The 23,263-nt window shown below is 52.1% G+C and overlaps 1 protein-coding gene across 1 annotated transcript in view; it reads right to left on the reverse strand.

The window, feature by feature from the left end:
* Positions 1-20,942, reverse strand: part of LOC142254357 (stabilizer of axonemal microtubules 4-like) — a 75,704-nt gene extending 54,762 nt beyond the window's left edge. Inside the window, exon 1 of the mRNA XM_075325402.1 lies at positions 20,915-20,942. Coding sequence (XP_075181517.1) covers positions 20,915-20,942 — 28 coding nt within the window. The remainder of the gene's footprint in view (positions 1-20,914) is intronic.
* Positions 20,943-23,263: the final 2,321 nt, after the last annotated feature.

Genomic DNA, 23,263 nt, shown 5'->3' on the forward strand with positions numbered 1-23,263 from the left:
GTGATGTGACCATCAGCCATTGTGAATGCTGGATCCTGTGTTATCTATATGTAGGTGCTACCTTTCATTTTACTCCTGCCTGTGGTCATAATGCTTGTAAGAGATCGGATTGAATCTCAAGTCAAAACTGCAAGATTTTTGGACTTTTTTTTAAAAAAGTCAATAACATGGAAAAATTAAAAAATTGTTTTCCTTAAAAACCTTGATTAAAATTATGTAATTTTCAGAACAGACATTCTTTTCAATGTTACAAAAAGTAATAATTACACAGCCTGATACAGGGGTAGATAAATCCAGAGTGATGACTAATAAAGCGAGTGAGCCAGCAAAACTGGGAATCCAACATGAATGTCCAATGCAGAATAAGTGTCTTATAATGTGTATACAGCATGTGCTTAGACGTGGTACTGTCGCGGGCGGGGAGGAGGGTGTCAGCACACTGCGCTCACCCCTTCTGCTCGGGTCCGGCAGCTGCTCAGTGGTGGCTCGAGCGGTGGGCCGGATCCCGGGGTGTCTCGAGCGACACTCCTCGCCCGTGAGTGAAAGGGGTTGTTTGTTGGGTGTGGGGATTGTTATAGTTCGTGACGCCACCCACGGTTGTGGTGATTGCACCACCGCTGCTCAGTGTGGGGGGGTCCCGGGGATGGTGATGCGGAGCAGCCAGGTGTTGTGTTGCCCCTCCGTGGGTAGGGGTTGGTGATCCCGGGGCCCGGTGATGAGATGTAAAGTGTAGGGCCTGGAGGGCGCAGGGACGCGGGGGCAGCGCTGTGCCTTGCGGCACTATGGTACTCACTCAGCCTGACACACGGACACAGTTTGTACGGTAAACCAACGGCTGGTAGGACGGTCCCACAGACGGCTGCACCTGCACTCCCGGTAGGTGACGGTGATGTCTCTCTTCCTTGCACCTGTGTTGACTGATGGTAGCGGTGGATTCCCTCCGGTTACCCGCTCCCCGACTGCAATCTGGGCCGGAGGAGCTCTACACTTTGCCCGCAGGCGCTGGCCCTGAGAAACTGGTGCCGTGGCGGTGGCGGTGTCTCTCCAATACAGGTTGGGCTGTTGCCTTCAATCGGGACTTGGTTGTTGGGGGATCTGCGTCCCCGTCACTGACGGATTTGGCAAATCTGGCGACTCCTAGCCTTGCCGGGGTCCGAGAGGCCCCTGCCCTGGTGCTGACTGTCCTTCGGAACACTGCTCCAGACCACCGGGCACACAGCCAACGGGGTCCTTCCAGGAACTTCCAAACGGTCCCCCTCCAGACAGTCACCGCCGTTGCTGACCTTGCTGTTCTGGCCCTCACAAAGCTGGACCCTTCAGGCTGTCTTTCTCTTCTGTCACTTTACTTGCTTTTCCTCCTTTTCCACTTCTCTACTTCCACTTTCACTTAGTTGTTTACTTTCTCACTTAGCTCCTCACTCCTGCTCCTCCCTGAGCTATCTCCTCACTCAAGCTCTCCCTGAGCTCTTCTCACTTGCCCTGCCTGGGCTATCTGCCTGGTTACTTCCTGCCTCCAGAGCTGTGAGCTCCTTGGTGGGCGGAGCCAACCGCCTGGCCCACCCCCTGGTGTGCATCATCAGACTCCTGGAGCAAGGCAACAAGGATTTGTGGTTAGCTGTGATGTGCCTACCTGAAGTGTGGGGTGTGGTGGTGTGTGACCTGTGTCCCCTGGCTTGCCCAGGGCGACACATTCCCCCTTAGCAAAATGCAGACCGTCCGCGGGCTGCCGTCCTACACCGGTTTTATTTTTCTGTAAAAAGGGGATAACAGGGTTAAGCAAACATAAATAACATTTTTAATCAAAACTCTTCCCAAGACGGGAGGCACATTTACTTTTAACGTTGCAACGGTGTACGGTCACGGTTTCCGCTCTCTCCCACCCAAGCAACCTGGCCCTGATGCTGCCCCTAAAGCCCAGGCAGCACCCCTTGACCCACAGTCCAGCACAAGTTACCCGAGCGGGATCTGTCCTTCCCCTCCAGAGGGTGGCCACCGGTTCCTTTGGTGGCTGGGCCCTGGCCTGCTCTGCTCAGGGCCCTCCCTCCAACCTGCCTCTCCGGAGGCGGCATTGCGGAAACGGTAACGGTAACCAACATATTTACAAGCCACTTAACGTTTGTGGTGCCCTGCAAGTTCACGGGCTTGTCCATGGATAGTTCCCATGCAAATAAACTTTAAACGGTCCCCACGGGGACAACGGTGCCGGCTCCTGCTGGTTGCAAATCACAAAGCAAATCTGGTGAAGTACTCGGTATAATCATTTTCTTCTGGTCATTTCAAACTTTTTAAACTTTTTCAAACAAACTGCAACACTCTTACATTTGCGGACCCCTTTCATTCATAGAACGGTCTCCCTGTACCTAAGTGGGGGTCTACCTAGGTTGGAACGGGTGGACCTTCGGGGCCCGATGTCAGTGGTGCTAGACAGTGGGGTAGAGGGAACAATCGGTTCCTCCTCCCTGCTATAGTGTGGAGTAGGCGGAGGTGCAGGGGGGCTGGGTACAGGTTCATCCCTGGGCACCGGCACTGGTTCTGGCTCACGGTTGACCGCTTCCACTACTTCTTCATCCACGGGTTGTGGGAACAGTATCACTGGAAGAATCACCGCGCCGTCCTGTGTAGGCCAGTCTGCTGGGAAGTCACCCATTACAGTGTGGATTACCTCTGCTGCCTTCTCCACCGGTGGAGGAACCGGTACTTCAGCCTCTGCCTTCAGCGCTGGGGGGCATTTTTTTAGATGGTCCCGGGAAACTGTGGCTAGGGTGTCCCCTTGGTCACGACTGATCTGGTAAGTCTTCCCGTCTCCCCATTCTGTGGGTTGTATGACATAAGGGACTTGCTCCCACTGATCATCCAGCTTGTGGGTTTTCCTCTTCCGTTTCAGCACCACATCCCCTGGCTGGAAAGGACCTGCGGGCGCCTTCTGGTTGAGCCGGTGCTCCTGCTGCTCTCGACTTCGACTGAGGTTTTTCTCCACATACTCCTGGATTTGCCGGTACTGTGCCCTCCTCCGACTTTCCCACTCTGCCGTTGAGGGGAGTGCTTCCGGGGCTTCCAACCCCATCTCCAGATCCACCGGCAGGCGGCCAGGCCGAGCCCTCATCAGATACGCTGGGGTGCACTTCGTCGAGCTGGACGGGATATTATTATACATGTCGACCAAGTCAGGTAGCTTTTCCGGCCACATGTTCCGTTCTTCCAGCGGTAGCGTCTTGAGGAGCCCCAGGACCAAGTGATTCATTTTCTCGCACATGCCGTTGGTTTGGGCGTGGTACGGAGTGGTCCGGATCTTCTTGCAGCCGTACAACTGGCAGAATTCGTGAAACACCTCTGCTTCAAAAGCCGGGCCTTGGTCAGTCAGCACCTTCTCGGGGTACCCATGGGGTCGGCAGAAATAAGCCTGGAACGCTCGAGCAGCGGTTCGACCAGTTAGGTCCTTAACGGGGACTACCACCATAAATCTTGAGTAGTGGTCTACCATGGTCAATGCGTAGGTGTACCCACTTCGGCTAGGGGCGAGCTTGACATGGTCCAGGGCGACCAGCTCCAGCGGCTGATGGGTGACTATGGAATGTAACGGTGCCCTCTGGCTAGTCTCGTCCTTCCTCCTCAGTGTACAAGGACCACACTCTCGACACCAGGCTTCCACCGATTCACGCATCCCACTCCAATAGAACCGCTCCCTCAACAGCATCTCCAGCTTCTTCCACCCGAAGTGGCCAGCACCATCATGGTATGCCCGCAGGACAGTAGCGACCTCAGCTTGAGGAACGATCAACTGGCATATCTTCTCATGGGTCTTCGGGTTGATCAGCTCACGGTACAGCCTCCCTTGGTGTAGGTAAAGCCGTTTTCGTTCTTTCCACAAGCGTTGAGCTTCGGCTGGAGCGGCAGGGTCTATTCCCATAGCACCTTGTTCCACCAGAGTCTTGACAAGGCGGACAGCCGGCGCTTGGTCCTGGAAGTCCTGCCACTCTTGACTGGGCCGCGGGTCCAGATCCACCCTTTGCTGACAGACTTGTACCCTCTCAGTAGGCAGCTGGTGAAACGCAGGCAACTCGATCTCCTCGAGGTCGTCATCCTCGCACCCCTCTTCTGACAAATGGGGCATCCGGGAGAGTGCATCAGCATTTATGTTGACACGACCAGCTCGGTACTTTATGGTGAAATCATAGTTGGCTAGCCGGGCTACCCACCGCTGCTCCAGCGCGCCCAACTTGGCCGTGTTCAGGTGAGTCAGCGGGTTGTTGTCCGTAAACGCTGTGAATTTGGCTGCCGCCAAGTAGTGGCGGAACCGCTCCGTGATAGCCCACACCAACGCCAATAGCTCAAGCTTGAAGGAGCTATAGTTCTCAGGGTTCCTTTCGGTCGGCCGGAGTTTTCGGCTAGCGTAGGCAATCACCTTCTCCTTTCCATCCTGGACCTGGGATAGGACCGCTCCTAGCCCCACATTACTGGCGTCCGTGTGGAGGATGAACGGGCTCCCATAGTCAGGGTACGCCAGGACCTCTTCTCCGGTCAAGGCCGCCTTCAACTGGCAAAAGGACTCCTCATGCTTGTCCTCCCACGACAGTGGGGCCCCAATGGGTCTACCACCTTTGGTCTGTCCCACGAGGAGATCTTGCATGGGGGCAGCCATCTTCGTGTATCCCTTTATAAAGTGTCGATAGTACCCCACCAGACCCAGGAACTGCCTTACTTCCCTCACTGTAGTTGGTCTCGGCCAGCTCTGGATGGCAGTAATCTTCTCAGGGTCGGGGGCGACACCATCCGCACTCACCACATGCCCTAGATACTGCACTCTGGGTTTCAGCAGGTGGCATTTTGAGGGCTTCAACTTCATCCCGTACTGGGCAAGGGACGCGAACACCTCGGCCAGGTGCTCCAGATGGGCTTCATACGTCTGGGAATAAACAATCACATCATCCAAATACAGCAGGACGGTCTCGAAGTTTAAATGTCCCAGACAGCACTCCATCAACCGTTGGAAGGTCCCAGGGGCATTGCACAGCCCAAACGGCATGCTATTGAATTCGCAGAGTCCCATCGGGGTGGTGAAGGCGGTCTTCTCCCGGTCTTCTGGGGCCACGGCCACTTGCCAGTATCCGCTGGTGAGGTCAAGGGTCGAGAAGTAGTTTGCGGTTCTCAGTGCAGCCAAGGACTCTTCAATACGAGGTAAGGGATAGGCATCTTTATGGGTTATCTGGTTGATCTTCCGGTAGTCCACACACATCCGCATGGTACCATCCTTCTTCTTGACCAGTACCAACGGAGCGGCCCAGGGACTACAGCTGTCCCGAATAACCCCTGCCTCCTTCATATTCCTCAACATATCTTTGGCACACTGGTAATGTGCAGGGGGAATAGGTCTATACCTCTCTTTGATAGGGGGATGTTCACCTGTGGGAATGTGGTGTTGAACCCCCTTGATCCGCCCAAAGTCTAGGGGGTGCTTACTGAAAACCTGTTCGTACTCCTGCACCACCCGGTGTACCCCGGCCCTGTGATGTGTAGGGGTATCATCAGTGCCTACATGTAGCTGTTGGTGCCACTCCTTTGTGTCCCCCTGGGGTGGGGAAGTGCTGGGGGTAGGTGGGAGTGTGGATGGACTGGCTTCCTGGATAGTGTGAGGGTCCAGGGTGAGCAGCTTGGCAATGGTGGCATACCGGGGGAGCCTGACTTCTTCCTCCCCACAGTTCAACACTCTCACGGGCACTCTCCCTTTCTTCACATCTACCACCCCTCGGGCGGCCACTACAGTGGGCCAGTGCTCGGAGGGCATGGGCTCCATCATCGCAGGGTAGTCACGCCCCTGAGGCCCTACTGCTGCCCTACACCAGATCATCATCTCACTCCTAGGGGGCACAGTCAATGGAGCAACATCCATCACTCTCACTCCACCAATCTCCCCTCCTGTTGAGCTTACATGCTGGCGGTACATCAGGGCGCGGATCTCACGCTGCACAGCCCTCTGCCGGCTCCCTGCCGCGGTGGCGGCTAGCTGTTGCAATAGGTTCAACACATCAGCCATGCAGTGTTCCATCACATTGGTTCCCAGCACTATTTTCGGGTTATGATCACTGGGTTCATTCATGATCACAATCATACCCTGGTGTTGCAGTTCAGCTTGCCCCACTGTCATAGCCACTTGTTTATACCCCACCTGGGTCAATGGAAGTCCATTAGCGGCAATCAAATTTATACTATCGTCTGGAGGCGCCAGCTCGTCTGTGGCCCAATACTGCCGATACAACGTGTACGGTATGGTAGTTACCTGTGATCCAGTGTCCAAGAGAGCCATCACTGGTATGCTGTCCACAGCCACGGGGATGATAGGGCGGGCCCCGACATATCGGTCTCGCCAGTCCGGGGGGCCACGGTGTTCTACTCCTGAGGATTGGCCCGGGGCCCCAGGGGTTGCTCGTTTAACGGGCACTGTCGGTAATAATGACCCGGCTTACGGCACTTGTAGCAGATTGGAGGTCTGCTCCGCGGGTTGTTAGCGCTTCTCCGCTGCATCCAGGGAACATCTTCGGGACTGTCAGCAAGCTGTATCTGCGCTGGAGGCTGAGGTCTGGTCAGAGGTTGTAGCGCAGCAAGGATCTTGGCAAGGTCTCCGTCCAGGCGACGGACCTGGGCTGCCAGTTCTTCCACGGTGCTGCTCGGGGCTGCAGGTATTAAGGAGGTTGGTTTGGCTGGGGCTGCCACAACGGGAGCTGTCTCGACAGGCCACGGGACGGGTTCCAGGACTTCAGCAGCTGGGGGCTGTAGTGCCTTGATAGCCCGGTCCTTTAACACAGCAAAGTCCACATCAGGGTGTTCCAGGGCCCACAGCCGGAGTTGTTTACGATCCTCAGGGGACCTCATCCCCTGCGCAAATTGCTCCACTAACATCTTGTTGCTATCCGCCTCATTAATAGAGTTCACCCGCTTCAGCGTGCGGAGGGCGGTCTGCAGACATAGAGCATAGTCCCGAATGCTATCCCCAGCTCGTTGCCGGCACTGGTAAAACTGCATCCTCAGCTCAGCTTCAGTCCGGGTCTCGAAGGCAGTCTGTAGCTTCTCGAAGATGGTGGCTACAGAGAGCCGGTCCCCCTAGGCCCAGGTCTCCGCCTCCTGCTCCGCCGCACCGGTTAGCTGGCCTAGCACTATCGCTGCACGTTGCTTATCAGTCAGGGGGTACAGCTCTAGCAACGGGTTAAGCTTTTTCCGGAAGGCCTGTAGGGCATCCGGTTTCCCGTCATACCGCGGTAGCCAGGCAGCTCCGGGCGCATAGGGCAAGGAGAATGGCATGACCTGAGCAAACGCGGGGGCCGCGGCACCTCCCGCCGGTACGACCGGGACCTGGGCAGGCCCATTCCCATCCGCGGGTGCCGCTGCGGCTGCGACCACCGCTCCTCCAGCGGCTCCGTCGGGCGCAGACATCTTGTTTCCGTCCCCCTTAGCTCTTTCCGGCCCCTCCTCTCTCGGGGCGGAGTTTTGGCCTTCGCGCTTCTACTGCTCGAGAAGACGCTCGAGCGGGAACTTTTCGCGCCAAAGATGGCGGCTTCTGAAATTTTTCTGCCGGATGCCTCCGGCGGTAACAAGGCGCACCTCTACCTGACGGCAGAGCGGTAAGATCCTGTTCGTGACGCCAAGTTGTCGCGGGCGGGGAGGAGGGTGTCAGCACACCGCGCTCACCCCTTCTGCTCGGGTCCGGCAGCTGCTCAGTGGTGGCTCGAGCGGTGGGCCGGATCCCGGGGTGTCTCGAGCGACACTCCTCGCCCGTGAGTGAAAGGGGTTGTTTGTTGGGTGTGGGGATTGTTATAGTTCGTGACGCCACCCACGGTTGTGGTGATTGCACCACCGCTGCTCAGTGTGGGGGGGTCCCGGGGATGGTGATGCGGAGCAGCCAGGTGTTGTGTTGCCCCTCCGTGGGTAGGGGTTGGTGATCCCGGGGCCCGGTGATGAGATGTAAAGTGTAGGGCCTGGAGGGCGCAGGGACGCGGGGGCAGCGCTGTGCCTTGCGGCACTATGGTACTCACTCAGCCTGACACACGGACACAGTTTGTACGGTAAACCAACGGCTGGTAGGACGGTCCCACAGACGGCTGCACCTGCACTCCCGGTAGGTGACGGTGATGTCTCTCTTCCTTGCACCTGTGTTGACTGATGGTAGCGGTGGATTCCCTCCGGTTACCCGCTCCCCGACTGCAATCTGGGCCGGAGGAGCTCTACACTTTGCCCGCAGGCGCTGGCCCTGAGAAACTGGTGCCGTGGCGGTGGCGGTGTCTCTCCAATACAGGTTGGGCTGTTGCCTTCAATCGGGACTTGGTTGTTGGGGGATCTGCGTCCCCGTCACTGACGGATTTGGCAAATCTGGCGACTCCTAGCCTTGCCGGGGTCCGAGAGGCCCCTGCCCTGGTGCTGACTGTCCTTCGGAACACTGCTCCAGACCACCGGGCACACAGCCAACGGGGTCCTTCCAGGAACTTCCAAACGGTCCCCCTCCAGACAGTCACCGCCGTTGCTGACCTTGCTGTTCTGGCCCTCACAAAGCTGGACCCTTCAGGCTGTCTTTCTCTTCTGTCACTTTACTTGCTTTTCCTCCTTTTCCACTTCTCTACTTCCACTTTCACTTAGTTGTTTACTTTCTCACTTAGCTCCTCACTTCTGCTTCTCCCTGAGCTATCTCCTCACTCAAGCTCTCCCTGAGCTCTTCTCACTTGCCCTGCCTGGGCTATCTGCCTGGTTACTTCCTGCCTCCAGAGCTGTGAGCTCCTTGGTGGGCGGAGCCAACCGCCTGGCCCACCCCCTGGTGTGCATCATCAGACTCCTGGAGCAAGGCAACAAGGATTTGTGGTTAGCTGTGATGTGCCTACCTGAAGTGTGGGGTGTGGTGGTGTGTGACCTATGTCCCCTGGCTTGCCCAGGGCGACACAGTACATAGCGTGGCGAGACTGGGTGAGCAGTGAGCCGTGCATGGACTATCCGAGTGCTGTTCAGTGAGTATCAGTGGTCCAGAAGAGTGCCATACAGTCAGGAGAGGAGGAACAAGGGCCTACAGTATATGGCTTCCTTGTAGAACCCGAGAAAGCCTTTCAGTCTAAGAGATTGAGTGAGAGAAGGAACTGCACAAGTCTGATTATAGGGATATAGGATATGATGAGGCAGGCTGTCAATTAATTTGTGGGCATGTGACTTCCACGACTCCCACTGTGTCACAAAGTGACTACCGGGGTTCCACCAGGTATAAGGGGAGCGCCACAACACACATGGTACAAGAGTAACATGATACAACAGTTGGCCCTGTGCTCGGGAGAGGGGAGCGGGATCACCTCCTAACACTCACCTGAGGCTCATCCCTGCGCTAATGTGGCGCCCCTGACCCGGTCAGGCACCACTGAGTACTGCACCCATGCTGGGACAGTACTTCCAGGTAATCCTAAAGGCCAGAATGAGGTGTGTACGCTCAGACACATAGCAACCAGCTCTCCCACACCATTAGATGGGACCCTTGGGCAGTCCCTAGAGGGGTCTGGCCTTCAATTCTTGTCAAGAGGTGTAGTGGAGGGGCTGGGAGCTAAAGTGCAGAGGTTGTCAGGAAGGAGTGGAGCGAGCCAGTCTGGTAGTGGAGCGCGGCAGTTGCTAGGGGATACGCGCACGGCCACTAGTCAGACCCTGCGCGGTGTAGTGACAGTTGGCGGGGGACAACGGTCACGTGGTTAGTCAGTCAGAAAGACAGAGAGAGTTGAGTACGGGGATTGCCGGTGACTAGGCACGTACAGGGTACAACTCCCTTGAGTAGACTTCAATTTATTCATCTGCTAAACCTGCCAGTGAGGGGAACTACAAGTACCTCACCAACCATAGAGAGTCTGAGCCTCAGCAGCAACGCAGGGACCCATAAGGGGACAGAGCTTGAAGCCGTCTCACCTGGTCCACGCTGCCGGCAAACGGTCCAAAAAGGGGAGAAAAGGCAGTTGAGACTCCCTGGATAGACCCCACGGTACTTCAAGTCAGGGGTTATCCGAACATAGAAGTGCTAGAAAGGCGAGCTAACCTGTTACCCTCAGACCGGCCTGAAGGAGCTCCTGGTTCTTACCTGATTTATCGCAGCATCGCCCGGGTTACCTCACAATAACAACTAAAGTGAGTAAAAACGAGTTGAAAGACTTTCTGGACTGAGACTGAATTATTCTGGGACCCGTTATTCTGCTCACCTGAGCCCCTGGGGCCTGCCTCACTCATGGGAGGCCACATCATCTGACTGCGGACCTTATCAGCCCCAGACGCTCGTAAAATCTGCAGTGGCGGTCATCCATATCCCTGACCGCAAGCCGTGAGTGGCGTCACGACACATAAAAAAAACCCTGACATACCTGTTGCCATATTAAAGAAGACCCTATGGCATCCCTGAAGCTGGATCGATGTCCCTGGGGCGACACATCTTCTCTTTTGGCGTCACGAACAGGATCGTGGACTAGACCCGTTCAGACGGGTGACAGTGTGCCTTGGCGGTCCGACTGAAAAATTTTAACCGCCGCCATTTTCTTTGCCACTGTTGAAAAGTGCATTATCAACAAGCTGCAGCTCGTGCAGAAGAAGTAACTGCCCACGGAGAGGAGTGTCCGTCCTAGAAATCCCAAGAGCGCTCTGACGCAGCGAGAGGAGGAGATGGGGGCTGATCTGTCCCCGGACTGCTGGGACGTCCCAGTCCTGTGGGAGGAGAAACAAAACTAAGGCCAGAAGCTGATGAGTGAGAGAAGAGGCAAGATGGCGTCGGCAGAAGGTTATCAGTAGGAGCAGGGCTGGTCAAGGCCCATGTCAGCGGAGGAGCTGGAAGCGGAGGTGGAGAGAATTGCTGACCGCATGGAGGAGCAGCGGAAACGGGAGGTAGCCGCCTGGAGGAACAGAATGTTAATGGCGATCCGAAACCTGCGGTTGTCCGTGCAGCGAGGCCCGCCTGGAGGTGCTGCCCATGCTCAGCCTAAGCCACCATCAGCGACAGCGACCCCGCCACTGGATGTCTCCAGCACGGCCCCGGGTGAGTCCAAAACTAACCTTGCCCTACCTGTTCTGATCCCGCCGACGCTACCACCGGAAGCCGGTGCGATGTCCGGTGCAATGCCCACGCCGTCCCGCACCTGAAGCGGTCACAGCACCCTCTCCGCTGGAGAGGGATCTGGGTGCCCTGCCCTCAGCTCACCTGGTTGTTAAAGACCCGGTACCACTTACCAGACCTGAAGCGGTCACAGCACCCTCTCCGCTGGAGAGGGATCCTGAAGACCCACCACCATCCTGCCCGGCTGCCGAAGGCTCGACCCCAGAGCTGCCACGTACCCAACCGGAGGAGGTCACAGCACCCTCTTTAAGAGAGGTAGGCCATGAGGCCGTGCTGCTGTTCCCCTGGCGACCGGAAGAGGTTACAGCACCCTCCGCCAGGGAGGGAGAACAGGTCCTGCAGCCAGTGGCAACCGCCACCCCATCGCCTACCCGACTTGGCCAGGTCGCAGCAAGTCCCAGCAAGGAAGAAGAGAATCTAGTGTGCTTCACTTACCTGGTGGCTCGCTGATGACCAGATGATGTCGCAGAGGAGGCCAACCCGCAGAGAGCGACGACGGGCCAGTCGCCCTCGCCCCCTTGTAGAGCCCATCCCGGGGAGTGAGCAGTTAGAGGCCCGGGACCTGCAAGAAAAGCAGTCCCTGCGGCGGGCTAGATCCCAGCCTCGATGTCCCCTCCATCTGGGAGTGGTGGAGGAGTTCAATCGCCGTACGGGGTGGGGTTTTATAGTGGAAGCAGGCGTAAAAGAGGGGATTTTTGTGTCCCGATGGTACGTTCAATCCCATTTACAGCAGGGTCATCCTGGCTGTGACCTGTACATGGGGGATGTGGTGGAATTTACACGGCATAAAGGGGAGAGAGGCTGGTACGCTTTGGATGTGGTACCATGTCCAAAGAGGACTTCAGTGAGCCCAGGTTCCACTCCCACCGCTTCAACCAGGTCCCCATTGTCACCACTGCCAGAGGACGCCCAAGACACAACTTCCAAGCGTCAGTGCACTGAGAAATCGAGCACTAACCTTGAAAAGCGGAGGTCAATATAATTTAGTTAGAAAAAGTACAGTTTAAAAATGTTTTTATAAAAGTTGCAGTAATGTTTAAGTAATATGTGCCCACAAGGACTTTTGCATGAAATTTTCAAGAATTTTTAGCACCTGGTTATGTGCACTTTATATGGACCATAGGTTATGAACTGGCTATAACCACAAACTCTCGCAGTATACATAGTTACCTCAGTGGTACCAACTCCAGAGTCTGCCCGTTGAAGGGAATGGCTCTGCACCACCAAAGGGGCACGCCTGTTTATGGGGCCTACTCTCCAAAAAATATGAAGCAGGTACGCCTGTTTATGGGGCCTACCCCACCAGGACAAAAGAACTGTTGCCGGAATGGTCTGTGACAGACCAGGTCGAGACCAGGTCACCAAAAGGCTGGTGATCACTCCGTATACGGGTTTTGGGTTAAAGACACGTGGGTGGTGGGTGGTGATGGTATGGTGCCTGGTATGTTGATATGTAAATTTCTCCCCTGTGTGGGAAAATTTGTATTTTGTTTTCTTGTCTTTGCAGCCTGAGGACGTGCTGTTGATAACCAAGGGGGAATGTGGCGCCTCTGACCCGGTCAGGCACCACTGAGTACTGCACCCATGCTGGGACAGTACTTCCAGGTAATCCTAAAGGCCAGAATGAGGTGTGTACGCTCAGACACATAGCAACCAGCTCTCCCACACCATTAGATGGGACCCTTGGGCAGTCCCTAGAGGGGTCTGGCCTTCAATTATTGTCAAGAGGTGTAGTGGAGTGGCTGGGAGCTAAAGTGCAGAGGTTGTCAGGAAAGGAGTTGAGCGAGCCAGTCTGGTAGTGGAGCGCGGCAGTTGCTAGGGGATACATGCGCGGCCACTAGTCAGACCCTGCGCAGTGTAGTGACAGTTGGCGGGGGAGAACGGTCACGTGGTTAGTCAGTCAGAAAGACAGAGAGAGTCAGTTGAGTACGGGGACTGCCGGTGACTAGGCACGTACGGGGTACAGGTCCCTTGAGTAGACTTCAATTTATTGATCTACTAAAGCTGCCGGTGAGGGGAACTACAAGTACCTCACCAACCATACAGAGTCCGAGCCTCAGCAGCAACGCAGGGACCCATAAGGGGACAGAGCTTGAAACCGTCTCACCTGGTCCACGCTGCTGGCAAACTGTCCAAAAAGGGAAAAAAGGCAGTTGCGACTCCCTGGATAGACCCCACGGTACTTCAAGTCAGGGGTTATCCAAACATAGAAGTGCTAGGAAGGCGAGCTAACCTGTTACCCTCAGACCGGCCTCAAGGAGCTCCTGGTTCTTACCTTGTTTATCACACCATCGCCCGGATTACTTCACAATAACAACTAAAGTGAGTAAAACGAGTTGAAAGACTTTCTGGACTGAGACTGAATTATTCTGGGACCCGTTATTCTGCTCACCTGAGCCCCTGGGCCTGCCTCACTCATGGGAGGCCACATCATCTGACTGCAGACCCCATCAGCCCCAGACACTCGTAAAATCTGCAGTGGCGGTCACCCACATCCCTGACCACAAGCCGTGAGTGGCATCACGACACATAAAAAAAACCTGACATACCTGTTGCCATATTAAAGAAGACCCGGTGGCGTCCCTGAAGCTGGATCGATGTCCCTGGGGGGTGACACACTAGCTAACATCACTAGACGTCACTTCCCCTCGTCGCCGATCACGTGCCTAGGCCCTCACTGGCCCTGAACTTCACCTGCCTACTGCAGGCCAGCGAGATGCTAGTCTCGCTAGTGACATAAAGTAACACGAGGTATAGGAGAAAGACAGAACAAATTAAACTCCAGCAGGAACTTCTCAGCTGTAACTGAAGCAACACCTCAGCTTTCCCCAGAGACTGGTTCCTTCCAAGTGAACAGCATAGGAATGAGCTATAGATGGCATAGGAATGAGTGAGGAGCAGATACTTATAGCAGAAGAGCGTGGCTGCAGCTGAGGTTACCACCAGGGGCGTAACGATCGCGGTCGCAGAGGTCGCCACTGCGACCGGGCCCGCAGGGTTATAGGGGCCCGGCAGCCGCTCTGCAGAGCCAGCTGCCGGGCCCCTATGTGTAGTGCCACTATGTAGTGGCTGACTGCGCGACCGTTAGGGGGCCGGCCTGTGAGTCAGGGGGGCCCAGTGTCTGCAGGGGGGCAGAGGGGCCCCTGACCTGGAGAGGCCACCAGGCGTTCCTGACCTGCTGCAGAGGAGATGTGCTCCTGCACGGCAGATGGAAACCATCCCTACCAGGACCTGCGATGATGTCACGCCCATGTGACTGTGTGGGAGGAGACACAGGATGCCGGGGAGAAAGCAGGAGAAGATACTTCGAACACATGAGTGGTAATGAGAAAAGAGGGGACATGAGGGGAGGGGCTGCAGGGTGAGGGGCATATGAGGGCTGCAGACTGTGACAGAAGCATGTGAAGGGTGCAGAGTGTTTGAGAGGGGTAAGTTGGGGTACGGGCAGGGTGAGATATGTGGGTCAGGGTGTGTGTGTGATATGGGGGTGCAGGCTGTATAGGGAGCAGGGTGTGTGACATATGGGGGCAGGGGCATAACTACCGCAGTCGCAGGGGTCAGAAGGAGCTGAGAGGTACTTGTTTTTTTATTTTGCTGCCTGCATGATACATGGCGGCCCTGGTGGGGCTGGCCGGCAGGCTGCATTACACATAGAAGCCCTGGGGGCTGGCTGCATGACACATGGAGGCCCTGGGGGGGGGCTGGCTGCATGACACATGGAGGCCCTGGGGGGGCTGGCTGCATGACACCTGGGGGGGGCTGGCTGCATGACACATGGAGGCCCTGGGGGGGGCTGGCTGCATGACACATGGAGGCCCTGGGGGGCTGGCTGCATGACACATGGAGGTTCTGGGGGCTGGCTGCATGACACATGGAGGCCCTGGGGGGGCTGGCTGCATGACGCATAGAGGCCCTGGGGGGGCTGGCTGCATGACACATATAGGCCCGGGGGAAGCTGGCTGCATTACACATGGAGGCCCTGGTGGGGCTGGCTGCATGACACCTGGTGGGGCTGGCTGCATGACACATGGAGGCCCTGGTGGGACTGGCTGCATAATACATGGAGGCCTGGGGGTGCTGGCTGCATGACACATGGAGGTCTATGGGACTGCATAATAAACATGAAGGACACCTTATACATAGACTATAGCAGCGCATTATACATGGAGGTCTATGGGGCTGCATTATAATACATATAGGACTATGGGGGCTACATTATAATATATGGAGGACTATGGAGGCTACCTTACACATAGTCTGTGGGGGTGCATTATAAAGCATGGGGGACTGTGGTGCAGTATGAAATATGGAGAACTATGGGAAATGCATTATAATACATGGAGGACTATGGGAAATGCATTATAATACATGGAGGACTATGGGAAATGCATTATAATACATGGAGGACTATGGAGGCGCATTCTAATATATGAAGGGTTATGTGGGAACCTTTATACTATATGGAAGGCTATGTGGGGGCCATTATAGTATTTGGAGAACTATATATGAGGGAGGAAAAAGATACAAGTATGGGATGGGAATGTTTTGTGCTGAGGGAAAAGGGCTCTTTCCCATGCTCTGCTATACATCTCTCAGCACTCAGCTTTCCCATGCTCTGCTATACATCTCTCAGCACCCAGCTTTCCCATGCTCTGCTATACATCTCTCAGCACCCAGCTTTCCCATGCTCTGCTATACATCTCTCAGCACCCAGCTTTCCCATGCTCTGCTATACATCTCTCAGCACCCAGCTTTCCCATGCTCTGCTATACATCTCCCAGCACCCATCTTTCCCATGCTCTGCTATACATGTCTCAGCACCCAGCTTTCCCATGCTCTGCTATACATCTTCTCTCAGCACCCAGCTTTCCCATGCTCTGCTATACATCTCTCAGCACCCAGCTTTCCCATGCTCTGCTATACATCTTCTCTCAGCACCCAGGTTTCCCATGCTCTGCTATACATCTCTCAGCACCCAGCTTTCCCATGCTCTGCTATACATCTTCTCTCAGCACCCAGATTTCCCATGCTCTGCTATACATCTCTCAGCACCCAGCTTTCCCATGCTCTGCTGTACATCTCTCAGCACCCAGCTTTCCCATGCTCTGCTATACATCTCTCAGCACCCAGCTTTCCCATGCTCTGCTATACATCTTCTCTCAGCACCCAGCTTTCCCATGCTCTGCTATACATCTCTCAGCACCCAGCTTTCCCATGCTCTGCTATACATCTCTCAGCACCCAGCTTTCCCATGCTCTGATATGGGAAAGCTGGGTGCTGAGGGAAAGATGTATGACAGAGCATGGGAAAGCTGGGTGCTGATAGAGGGATTTTAGATCATGGGAAACCTGGGTGCTGTGGGTAAAAGCCAAGTGTCAGCATCATTATCCCGTACCCTAAGTGTTGTGTACATGGAGGGGGCCCCGGTCCAAAGTTTGCACCAGGGCCCATCAAACTCTAGTTACGCCACTGGTTACCCACTACCTGTTAGATCACTTCAAACCTATAACTAGAGTGAGTCATAAAACCACCGAAGTATATAATCAAGTTCATTTATTAAACATACATCATAATAATACAGAACAATATGAAAGGGAAAGAACAAGGTGCTCAGTAAGGTTTACAAGAAAGGAGAGCACCACATTGCAGATCAAATCAACACAGGGTGGATGTAAAGTGCATATGCATAATAGCAGCAAGAGTACCCGACTCGAAAGCAGGAACCATCCGCTAGGACATAATGTGCTTGTGCAAAATAGCAGCTAGGGTACTCAACCCTCAAGTGAGTGACACTTACACATAATACCCTGGAAACTGCAAGGTGGTGTGTCTTCAAGACCCCTACGTGCGTTTCGTGTGGTCTTCTGGGGGGGGGGTCACAACTACCTGTTAGATCACTTCAGGATAAAAATTAACTTTAAGCCCTTCAGTACCAATCCACAATACGCTCTGACCTTCTGATCCCAGATCCCCTCGAGGACGTGACACACTGTTCCTAAGAATTAAGCGCTTTGGCTCTAGTTTTTCATTAAATGTTGAATGTTATTGTCACGGTCACCTGCTGTTCTCACAACACTGTGTGCACCGTTTCTCCTCCTCATCTCAGCAGGCCCATCCTTTTTCTGGCCTTTCTATGTGGCGTCTTGCTCGCCAACAGGGACTTTTAGTGCTGCCCTTAGCCTGCCCCTGCAGACTATTGGCTTCTCCAAGGGTCAACACGTGACAATGCTCATCCTCAGGCACTGACCTTTCACTCTAGGCTTTTTATATGATCCTTCTTCCATTTAATGTTTATTTCCAAATAGCCTACCTCAGGGGTCCACAACCTGTGTCTCGCTGGTCTATGATGTGTGGCTCCTGGCTGTCTGCCAGCTTGTTGTATTAGCACCTGTTCTTGCAAACAGCTCTGAAGCGCAGGTCTCCAGAGGTGACATCTGTGAGTATCACCGAATAGAAGAGCAGATGTGGTTGGGCACACACTGGTCTTGGGGATTTAGGATAATGTATAGTAATATGAAGGTGGCATGATACTGTCAGATGGAGGGTCTTTGAAGCTCAATGTGGTGGGTGTGCTTGATGCAGGGAAATGGGGGAACATCTGGATGTAAGTATACTGCCTCAGTGGGATTTCTCTGGGAAAACTTATACCAGTATTCAAGGCTTTGCTTGTCACTACCTTGATGTTGAGGAGGGGTGAAGAACGTCTAGATGTGCCTTGCGACCCTCTCCCAAAGCTGATAGTGGCTGTTCAGGTGGAGAAGGTTGGGGCCTGCTCATCCAAATAGACCCAGATTGTATCCCGACCTTGTTTCTTGTCTACTTCCCGCCATTATTTTTTCTTGTCTCCGAATTCTCCAGCTAAGTCATCATTTGTCATCATTTAGTCATCATTTGTCTCCATCATGGTAACAATATCTTCAAATATTTCCAGAAAGAGATGTCACAAAACCATTTGTTTTCCCACTTTATTCCTGAACAGTCGGCAGCAGTGTAATAGGAATATTCCTTTATTACATTACATAACAATGGCTGTGGCTCCTTTGTCAGACCTGGCGGAGCCCTCACTCATGTGCTGATCACACTGACCAGTCCGCCATGTATCATCAGTCACAATCATCATTGTTTTATGTTCTGGTATAAGAGCCACAACTCAATAATGCAGAGGAACGCAATGGAAAACTGCGGAGAACTTCAACTCTAGGGACAAAATGATGAGCGATTATCGGTGGAGCAGTAAAGGGAGCAGGTTCAGGTGGTGCATTTATATAACTTATGGAGGTCTCTTTTTTTACAAACACTGTCCTAAACTATACCACTGCTCTGCCTCTGATGTGTCATTGATACTAGGCGTAACCCAATAAACAGGATTTTTAACTAATTCCTCACTGTCCATGCTCCATCTCTGAGACTATCAACTGTATAGTGTCACGGGTGTGTCACACTTGACAGACAGTCCTGTAGTTTCTGGTTGTAGAAGGTCGCAGCGTTTAGCTACACAAGCTGCTCCCTGACTTTCCTTTTTTCCATGCTTGGGGTTTGTCACTTTCCCTTTGGGACCCTGCTGATTTCCTCAGCTTTTCATCTGTTAATCACCAGTACTTCCCTTTGTGTCTTTAAATACCCTCATTTCCCCTTAAGCTGGGGTCACACATAACGACAACGACAACGACGTCGCTGCAACGTCACCATATTCTGTGACGTAGCAGCGACAATAGATGATCGTTAGTAAGCTGTCAAACATGTTATAAAAAGCAGCGACGGAGCAGCGATCATAGCGACGTCGACGGTCATTGTGTGGTTTCAGACGTAGCGTAGCGTCGCTGCTGCGGTGTCAAACACAAGGATTATCAGCTTATCAGCATGGTGCAGCGGGAGAGCAGCGATCAAAAAATGACCTGGAGCATTCAGGAGCGAGCAACGATTTCGCAGCAGGGGTCTGATCGTTGTTATGTGTCACACACAGCGACGTCGCTGTTGAGGTCGCTGCAACGTCACAGAATATGGTGACGTTGCAGCGACGTCGTTGTCGTTGTCGTTATGTGTGACACCAGCTTTACTCTGTGCTGGTGATAGGTCTAATACCCTTAACAAGTTTTCAGTGCAAGCAGTCGGCTTGTATTCATCTGGAGAAACTTTGTTGTTGTTGCAGTTCCCCTCCCTGAGTCATTTGGAGATAGTTTTTTCATTTACTTTCCCCTGTGTATATTCCCTGTGTGTTATTTAGAGCTTAGTGGGGTTGCCTTATCGTGCATTCCATCTATCCTCTACCTAGGGCCTATTTGAGGGTCAGCCAGGATGAGGTATCTAGCTCGGCACATAGGTGACGAACCTATCTAGTGTGGTGAGGGAAGCCAGGGGCAGGTTCGGTCAGGGGTCACCATCTCCCCCTTCCCTAGACATTGGGTTTCCCTTCCCTTACATTTCATCGTTCTCTTGGTTCTTCCCCGTACCTACTGTGACATATAGTTATACATTCAGTGCTCTCTTTTCACCCATAAAAGTCTTTTATACAGGTGACAATTTAAGACAGCTATCTTTAATGCAGTATATACTTCACAGAACACATAGGGGACAACATCCTCATCTTAAACCTCAGCTGTTGTACATACATAATAAATCCACCATATTATCAGATTTCCTAATAAAGGGACCTACTCCTGCACACTAATCAAAAATTATGTGTCCAGAAACACACATAAGAGTAATTAAGTGTCCAACACAATTTTATTTGACATATGCAATATACAAAACATTAAAAATAGTATACACCACATCTGTGACACAACCCATGGGTCTCAGTAGGGTGTGTGAGACAAATAAAAGGAGAAAAGAGAAACTCCACAGGGGTGGGATCAACAACAGTGATGTTTGAAAAATAATAGCAATCAGAGTGGGACAAGGTACATTCCAATCAGCAAAAAAAGTTGCATATAACCCCATGCGTGTGGTGGCCCTTGAGAAAGGACACGAAACGCGCGTCGGGCCTGGGCCATGGACGGTGTAATTGTGCCATCTTATCTTGGTATGTATAGATGTATCCTATGCACCACACTAGGGAAATACCCAGTTTGACCTATTGTTATATGTAGTTGCATAGCTGTGATAGATCCCATAGGGACCTATACTTGAAACCTCATATATGGCATTATAACATGTTATTTACAGTTGTTGTGGGGTTATATGCAATGTTTTTTGTTGATTGGAATGTACCTTGACCCACTCTTATTGCTATTATTTTTCATACATCACTGTCCTGGCTCCCACCCCTGTGGAGTTTCTCTTTTCTCCTTGTATTTGTCTCACACACCCCACTGTGACCAATGGGTTATGTCACAGATGTGATGTATACTATTTTTTAATGTTTTGTATATTGCATATGTCAAATAAAATTGTGTTGGACATTTAATTACTCTTATGTGTGTTTCTGGACACATATTGTTTGTCTTTAATGCAGGCAACAAATTGATTAGGAGCGTCTTAGTGGTCTGTAGGAGCCAGAACTTTATGGTTGGCTGTTCATGTCTTTGTCAGTGGGTAAAGTTGAAAATCAGCAAGGCATCAAATACTCATTCCCGCCACTGTATAACTTTATATTATTCAATATAGATGTAAATAATCTATTTCTATAAGGCCGGGGTGACAGGACCAGTGTTACATTGTGTTACAATGTTCACACAATCCTACTGCAGAGACTCCCAACAATCCCAAAAAAGAAGACTTTGCATGGAGCAGGGGGCACAGCGTTTACTGACTATGGCAATGCCGGAGATTTAGGAGTACAGAGAATGAATGGAGCCGCGGTGCACATACCTGATCCCCGGACTTTGCAGAGCCCCATTCTCGAGATCAGTGGGGCCCAAGTGGTCGGACTCCCACTGATGAGCAAGTTATCACCTGTGTTGTGAATAGAGAACGTTAAAGATGGAAATAACCCCTCAGTAGAGGCTCCTGTCTTTGCAGGAGTATATTCTCAAAAGGCAGATTTGATGAAAATAAAAATCTGTTTCATTCATCTGATTGAATGAATAATTAAATTCTAGAAATAAAGTACACTGATCATTGTCTGCAACTTCTGCCCAGATGAAAGGAGCAGCTGCAGCAGTGTGAGTGTATAGTATGGGAGACCATACACAATGGATACAGCGCAAATGAAATGGTGGATTTCCACCATAAAGAGCAATCTTTGCTGCTTCAGTGAAATGAATGATCAGCACTGGCTACATCATCGGCAGAACAGATTCCATATTGGCAGATGTAATCTTTCATCTGTTTCGTTTGACTGATGAGCGATCATTCGATGGCCCATTTTCATCTAATGTGTATTGGGGCTTTAAGAAACACATTTGGAGACTGAGATCATTGGATCAGGAAGGGGCTTACATTTTTAAAACCTTATGATCTTTTATTTTTTGTTTTAAGAGGTAACATAATAGGACAGGGGGGTCAAACTCATTTTCACCAAGGGTCACATCAGCATTGTAGTTGCTTTCAAAGGGCCATTTAAGACTGTGTAAACATCACTACTCCTTAAATGGAACCTTTCAGATCCAATAACGCTATTACCCTGCATATACAGGGTTAATCTGCAGGTTAATAGCATTATGAAGATGTCTGTGTCTCTTTAGGTATGGGCGAGTACCAAGAGAGAGGCAAAAGGGAAGGGGACCCCTGCATCTAGGGAAGAGGGATATGATCACCCCTGACCAATCCTACTGCTGGTCCCTGGGGTCCCTCACCATACTAGATAGGTTCTGCACCTATGCACCGAGCCGGATATCTGACCCTAGGTATCCCTAGTGCTGGATCCTAAATAGGGAACAGATAAGATAAGCTCTTCGTCAACCCCACTAAACCCTAATGAAGACACAAGGAGGACATACAGGGGGAAAATGCATGAACTACTTATCCACAGGTGACTTGGGTAGAAGTTCAGCAAAGCTACAGCAACGATACTACAGATGAGAGCAAGTCACCTGCTTGCAACTAGAGCTAGAAGGAACTGAATAATATCACCAGCACTAGTCCAGGGAAGAATAGAGTATTTAAGCACCAAGAGAATACTGATGATTAGCAGCTGAATGGAAGAGGAGATCCACTGGGTCTTAAAGGAAAAAGGATAAAAAACCCATCAGAGGAGATACCTGCTATACTGACTACTGACAGCAGGAACAATAGAAAGTTAGGAAGCATTTTGCACAGCCAAATGCTGTGATCTTCTATTGCCAGACAGCACAAGACTGTCTGTCACTTATAACACACTCATGACAGTCTGGCTGCAGTACTGGAAGTGTAGCACCCGGGAGAAAATTAACTTTGTTCCTCCTGGCAGCCACCAGATTTCAGTCATACAGACGTGCACAGATCAATTACAGTCACTGCTCACAGCACTGAGAGCCACGGCTATAAACACTCATTGATTGACGTTTGACAGCTCACTATGCAGTGCATCAGTGCAGAGCCGGCTGTCAATCAGTGGGGGGGTGTGGTTACAGCTTCCATTCTCAGTGCTGTATTCTAACTGCTCCAGATACGTCTGCATGACTGAAAGCCAGCGGCTCCTGGGAGGAACAAAATTTATTTTCTCCCGGTTGCCACACTTTCAGTACAGCGGCCAGGCACTTTCATAATGCTATTAACCAGCAGATTAACCCCATGTTCGAAGAATGCATGATTTCCCTCTGTAAAATCAATGGCATTCAGGCATGCAACTCATTGGGCCTGTGGAAAAATGCGGACTACACTAGAAAGACATCCGATTTTCATGGACTAACATAATGGAGAAGTTGGAGATTTTGTTTTTATTTTATTTATTTTAACATCTTTTCCACATCCGAGAAAATCGGATCCTACACTGATCAGAGTGTATCAATTTTGTCCGATGAGAGAAGTTACGGTCATGTGACCCCAGCCTTCGTTAATAAGGGTAGATGCTGTGTGAGCCTCTGCCTTCTGTTACTCTACAGTAAAAATCCAAGAAACATAGAATCAATTTCATGTTAAAAAAATATATACACAGCGGCTAGTAGACAACATGTGGGAGCACTTAGAGAAGGAATATATAGCTGGGATGGCTCCTTAATTACAGAACAGGCATCCATGAGCTGCATGGTGTGCACCCGAACCACCAGCACGAGACCCCTCCTAAAATACCGGGTACAG

This window comes from Anomaloglossus baeobatrachus, chromosome 10, assembly GCF_048569485.1.
Source record: "Anomaloglossus baeobatrachus isolate aAnoBae1 chromosome 10, aAnoBae1.hap1, whole genome shotgun sequence".
NCBI classification, from domain to species: Eukaryota; Metazoa; Chordata; class Amphibia; order Anura; family Aromobatidae; genus Anomaloglossus; species Anomaloglossus baeobatrachus.